At 32.4% G+C, this 6,617-nt stretch overlaps 1 protein-coding gene across 1 annotated transcript; it reads right to left on the reverse strand.

The window, feature by feature from the left end:
* Positions 1-4,278: 4,278 nt before the first annotated feature.
* Positions 4,279-5,742, reverse strand: LOC18052455 (transmembrane protein 45A). Its single transcript, XM_006445777.2, has one exon. It carries the CDS (start codon positions 5,492-5,494, stop codon positions 4,556-4,558), a length of 939 nt encoding a protein of 312 aa, XP_006445840.1. The 5' UTR covers positions 5,495-5,742; the 3' UTR covers positions 4,279-4,555.
* Positions 5,743-6,617: the final 875 nt, after the last annotated feature.

The following is a 6,617-nucleotide window of genomic DNA, read 5'->3' on the forward strand; positions in this document are numbered from 1 at the left end:
TATGTTTTTTCTAGAAAAATTCTCGAATTTGGTAAACGATGCAAATTTTTATATTTTTTTTCTTTTTTTAAAATTTGACTTAATAACAAATATTGAAATTTTAACACAAAGGATAAACTTATTCAAATTATAAATAATCCATCCCTCTCCCTTAGAATTTCATGGCAAACAAAATAATATAAATTTTAATTGTCTCTCCCCTCTCCTCTTTTTCTCTGATGTCCTCTCTTTTCCACTCCTCTCCGCTCTTCAAAGTGAACACCACCAATTAAGTAAAAATATAAATGTAATTATCTTGTATATTTCTAGAAAGAAACTTCACAATTTGTCTTTTCAGAATATTCCAAAATTTGCTATCTTAAAACATCTATTTGAGATTATGACGTATATCTAATAAAGTATTTTTAGAACAATCTATTTAGTTCATGAAATGTAAATATATTTGATCGATCGACTTGATTGTTCTTGTTCGTCATTGATAAATGGTCTTTTTTTTTTTTTTTCCTTTTCAGTGCTCACACTCAATTGAATTTGATTGTTCTTTTTTCTTCTCAAGGAAGGGATGATAAACAATTTTTTTTCTTAGCACATAAGTTTTTATAAGAATCATTACTTAGCATTGAGCAATTTACTAATCGGATTCCACACGATATGGTAGTATTCATTGAGCAATTTACCAAGTGGCTTCCACACAATATGGTAGGATTTGATCGATTGATTTGATTGTTCTTGTTCGTTAGTGATAACGGTGTTTTATTTTTTATTTTTTCCTTTTCAATGCTCACACTCAATTGAATTTGATTGTTCTTTTTTACTTCTAACAAAGAAATGACTCTCAATTTTTTTCTTTTTTATTTTTCTTAGTAGATAAGTTTCTTAAGAACCATTATTACTTAGCATTGAGCAACTTCCCAATTTGCTTCCACACGTTATGGTAGTACATATTCGTTTTCAGTTTAAAGCAGGGCCAGATTTGGGATTCCAACTCTTTCAAGCCAATCCGATGCATATAAATTAGTGTACAAAGACTAGAATAGAGATTTTTTTACCTAAATTATCATATTTTATTTAAAAACTATGTAACATTTTGTTGAAACTTTACAATATAAAGTTATGCTTGCAACAAGACGATTATCCTAGCTTGCAAGAAACCTAATACGCTACATATATAATTTAGCCTCCCCCCAAAAAAAAATTAAATAAATAAAGGTGAAGCGTGGGTAACAAGTTGTACAAATATGAAGTGTATATTGAGCCTATCGAAATCATATTAAATGAGATAAGAGTCCGCATCAAATTACAAAGATGATTAGATGTTGTAATTGAAAATTGCTGGCAGAATACGACATCAAATTGTAGTCAATTTTAATTAATTATTTAGCCAATAAGCAGATGAATTATTAATATGTAATCGCACGTTAATTTTGGCACGCAAAATTAATGACCAACCTATATGCACAAAGAGTGCCACTTCAAGAATTTTCGTATCTAAGATAAAAAAATTAAGATGAACTCGCGTATATATAAATATTTATACAAGTACGTAGTTCCAATTCCAGAATTTCTAAATAAATTTGATTGAGATCCTTAAAATCTATCTTACTTCACATAAAAATTTGTCAATTATACATATCGACACATTAAAATAACGAATACATCCCAACAAACGTGTCACACATTCAAAAAAGAATAATTAGGTCGTTTTCGCAATTGGTAACGTAACCAAAATTAATCATCACCCTAATTGTTTCATCCTTTTTTTGGGTGTATTAAACCATATGGTATTCGAAAATTATATTGAGTCATAACTAATCCAGATTTAAAGTGTATTAAACCATCTAGTATCTGGAGACTACATTGGGTCCTAACTAATCTAGATTCGAGCCGGGTAGGACCACTAGAACGACAAAGCTCTCCCAATAAATATTTAACGCAGTTGCATTCCCAAATCTCGAACCGAGAACCTTGTTTTAAGTTAGAACAATTTTATGCCAGCTGATCTACACACTTATTGGTCTAATTGTTTAATTGTTTGTCTCAAATGACTCAGACTTCATTGGCACATGATATGTAAAATATAATTTAATTCCTTCCTCCTTGTGTCCTCACTGCATACGCAACAAAGCAAAAAACAACAACAAAACAAACAAAAGGCAACAAATTAAACAAGCAAAAGAAAGAAATATTTTAGTGAATGCAATGTTCAAATTTGGATGTATTAATTAATTCACCATTATCGCTGCATGTGCAAAGCATGGAAGCACAAGCATGCACAACAACGGGCAATGGATTGCGTGAAAGGATCTAATCTAATTATTATTGAATTAGAAAAGCAACAAGCAATTATTTAAAGATCGTTTGTGTTGTGTGGGAAGTTTCAAGTCTTTTGAGAAAAGTTGGTGATTTACGTCTTTGGTCTTAATTGCTTTTGCAGAAGAAGAAAAGCACAAAGCTCAAAGCTTTATTATGATATTGAGCAATTACATAGATTAAATTAATCTTGGATTCATATGGTTTCACATGTGGATCAAAATCTTTGGGATTGATTGGCCTTTTTCATTCATGATGAATGACTTATACAAATCTCTGATGAGTTGTAGGAGATTGAGATTGTCAGAGCACTAGTATATTGTTAAGGAAAAAGAAAAAAAAATCTATTTTATGGATTTAAAGTGTCTTTAAGAAGAACACTTAATTAATAAAAACTTAGTGTCTTAGAAAGTAATCATGTTTTGCCCATTGTTTCATTGTTTGGCTAACAAATAGGAATATGCCACCATAGAGCTTACGCACTAAGTGGATGAATTATTTGAACATGTTAAAGGGTGTTAATTTTCCATTGCTCCCCTTTTTACAGAAAAGGTAATTCTGCGGCAGATAATTGAACTAATTTAGATTTATCATGTTTAGACTACACCTAATGAAATTGTCCATTAATAATTATTTTGAAGAATCTGCAATGACAATTATTGGGTATCATTAAATTTCATTTCTCTAAAGTCCGAACCAGAGATATTAATTTCTTACTCTTTGTTAATAATACGACTAGCTGGACTTGAACATAAAAACACAAAAAAAAAGTAAATAAAAAATAATAAAAATAAAACAGCTAATGGGCCCTTTAGGATTAGACACACGTTTATGTCAAAATTGGACTAACTAGAAAAGAGGGGAGAAACTTTTTCAAATTAGTCCGTCGATTTTTAACATATGAGGGATAGGAGTCTGAGTTTGAATAAGAGTGTGTATTAATTAATTAATTACCTACCCCTCCTCTATAATTTATCTTAATCTCAAGTTTTGCTTTCGTTGATCCACCTAAATACTTTTGACAACTGAATCCAACGGTTAATTTCAATGGATGATTGACATAAACTTTGGTACCGTATGATGATGATACAATTAGAGAGACAAATAATTAAACTTTACTTCATTGTCAATTTAGTATTTTATCTTACGTCAACATCCCTATCCATTGATAAAGGTGAGGGCAACATAATTTAACTAATTATTTATCTAATTTTGTTTATCCATTTTATATGCATTGTAAATAACTAAACTTTTTTATGCAAATAATTACTCAGTGAGATGAAATTCAAATGGGTCGGGATCAATTGAAATGGTTTGCGGCTGTGAAGGCAGTCAATGTAATTGTTCATTGTTTTTCTTGGTAGTATTTTATTGACTAAGCCTCATCCTTGAGACAGAGTTGAGATTCTATCACCTTCATATGGCCTACTTCAAATATCTGTCATCCTAATTTTACGGTCCTTATAGCTTTGCTCTAGCTTTTTCAATAATCAACACCCAAGCAGAGCATTGTTATTTCAACCATTATCCAACATATTAGAATAAGTTTATTATTAATATGAATATTGCTGTTATTATTAGTATTTGTATTATTGTAATTAGTGTTTGCAATATTAGGCAGTATAATTAATGAGCTACGGGCAGTCCAGCAGCCAATGTCATTTTCAAAGCCGATGTTGCGTCAGCCATATTTTGAGGTTAAGGCAAGCTGGCAAAACTACAGCAGCCTCCTTTAATTTGTTCTGCATGTACAAGGATGTTGGTTTTGTAGGGGAAAAAAAGGGGGGGAAAAAAGCTCAAAATTCAGTTTATATTTTACCCAATTGCCATAGTTAATTAGAATTAATTTTAATTCGGCCAATTAAACATAATCTCAAGTCTAAACAACATAGCAAAGTGGTGGCTGTATCTAGGAGACGATAAAATATTAGAAAAAAAATTTGAATCAAATCAAATAGAGATCTTCTGCAAGAAGTTGGTATTGAGAGGTACAATTAAAAAATATAAAGTAAAAGAACTTGTAACTTTTTTCTATACAAACAAACAGATATGAACTCCAACACTCAATGCAAACCAAGAGCAAAGCCATGGGCTTTCTTTAAGCCAACATTATTGAAGGCTTAAATATTAAACTAAGTGGGATTCCACCAACTCTAATTACTTTTGTACGCACACCTAATTAACAATCAAATATATTCGAATAGATTCTAGCTGCTTTATCTTTTGTGTATATTATCTCTCATATTTACCTCTCCATGTCAACAGATGCAAAGACTTTTTTTCCCATGGCAATAAAACTCTTGGACTCATCAAGTTTGTGTTCCTTTTGTGACTCGACATCATCTGAATCTTCATCTTCCTCTCTAGTCAATGATGAGTACTCAACCTTTTGATCACCATAAAATTTGTCCAAAACCAAGTACAAAGAGACTGAAAATATGGTGACACCGATCAAGAACCAGCTGAATTGAAGATTGACCAATGATTTTGCTCTATGTAAAGCTTCAGCTCCATGGCATCTGACCACTTGGTGACCTTCTTCACTGTTGATGAAGCAGCCTTTAGGTATAAGTGACGGGGTCCAAAGCATGTATCCCATGAGTATAAACCAAGCACCTTGAAAGAAAATACTTGCTGACCTAACAAAGCTGACCAAGAAGCTTTTTGGGTAACCAATCCCCAGAAGGGTTGTGATTAAAGAAACAAGAACAACAATTTGCAAAAGCAAGTGATATTGGCCTTCAACACCCATATGATCAGCCGAGTGAAGGTGGAAAAGAAGAAACTGTTGCCCAAAGGCTATGGCTCCAAGAAATTGAGTTAGGCCATATTGGAGCTTGGAGCAAGTTTTGTCCAGAACAATAGAAAGAGCTGCATAAGTGAAGAAAGTGAGTGAAATTGTTGCATGCTCAAAGTTGTGAAGATGGTTTGGTGGAATTGTTCCATCTGTGTCAAAGGGTTGATGCTTTTCGGGGCCGATGACAAGCTCCATAGCCATGGATAAGAAGCTACCTAACATGATCATGTAAAGCTCCAAGTACTTTATTCTTGATGTGGGGAACCATGGAGCTGATGTGTAGGAATTTGGGCGAAGAGAATGAAGCTTGATATGGTTCAAAAGGTGCCATAACCCAAGTGCCAAGAAGGCAAAGCCAGGTGCCACATGACCGACTAAAGTGCCCATAATGTTTTAATTGAGGGGGGCTCTATTGGTATATGTTTTTGCGGGAGCCAAACAAGGGAGAGGAATTGTGAGCCAAAATTGTGAGGGAGGTTGGGGTTTTAAGGGGGCTTGGATGTTGAAACATGCCAAGGACCTAAGATGTCTAGAGGCTTCTATAAGGTTTTGAATGTTTGAACGTGACTGCTGGCTGGCTTGAACAACAAGATTATTGTCATTAGCAGAAGTTGACCAATAAAACCCATTAGCATTGAAATTGATTTGTGCCTTTTGTGTAGCTTGTTTTTCTAGAAACATTGGAGAATTCACATTCAACTTTTAAATTACACGAGCTTTGTGTGTATAATGACAGAATTACCCTTTTGATTATTAAATTATAAAATAAAAAATGGTACTTGTTCTCATGGCTGCTGTGAATTTATTTATTACAGGCATGTGCTCATGTGCTGCATGCAACTATTCGATCTTCTAATGAAAGTTGGGCCATTTTGAAACGAATATACCTGTCATCAAGTCACTATATTTATAATTATACGCTGCTTAGTTGGTAATCCACTAAATTATGCATTTTAATTATGACGATAAACTTTATTTCCATTAATGAAGTTTTGCTTTTACAGTTGCAGTATAGTGTAATCTGGAATAATTCTGGATGCTAACAAATGTGTATTGTTTCTGGAATATAAGATAAGGTCATTCTATTAGGTTTGATTAATTTGATATTGCTTCAACACATTTTTCTCCTGAAAATAGTTATAGTAGCATCCAGAAACTGTTTTTTCTGCCATTGATAGCAACAACCCTTAATCCTCCATTGTCTTTCTTTTCAGAATTGAGTGGGAATTATCAATTTTTAATTTATATTGAATTTTTGCTCGAGGAAAAAAAAAGCTATTAATAGATGTCGATTTTTGACTGATGTAAAAAAAAATTTATGCTTCAACCTAGCTCTGATTCCTTTACGTAGTCAATTAATCTTAGTAATAAAATTTGTTAACTCTAAAGGAAAATTTACACAGGTTTATTTAGTACATTTTTTTTTTAGAGAAAGAAGAAATTAACCTATACTATGAGTGCTTATGGTACATACAAGGACAGGAATGTATATAGTTTTTTTTTTTCTCTA

Source organism: Citrus clementina, unplaced genomic scaffold (assembly GCF_000493195.1).
Source record: "Citrus clementina cultivar Clemenules unplaced genomic scaffold, Citrus_clementina_v1.0 scaffold_2, whole genome shotgun sequence".
Lineage (NCBI taxonomy): Eukaryota > Viridiplantae > Streptophyta > Magnoliopsida > Sapindales > Rutaceae > Citrus > Citrus x clementina.

What these genes read in the sequence shown, in the direction of transcription:
- LOC18052455 (XM_006445777.2), bottom strand. Translation starts at nt 5,494, where the DNA reads ATGGGCACTTTAGTCGGTCATGTGGCACCTGGCTTTGCCTTCTTGGCA.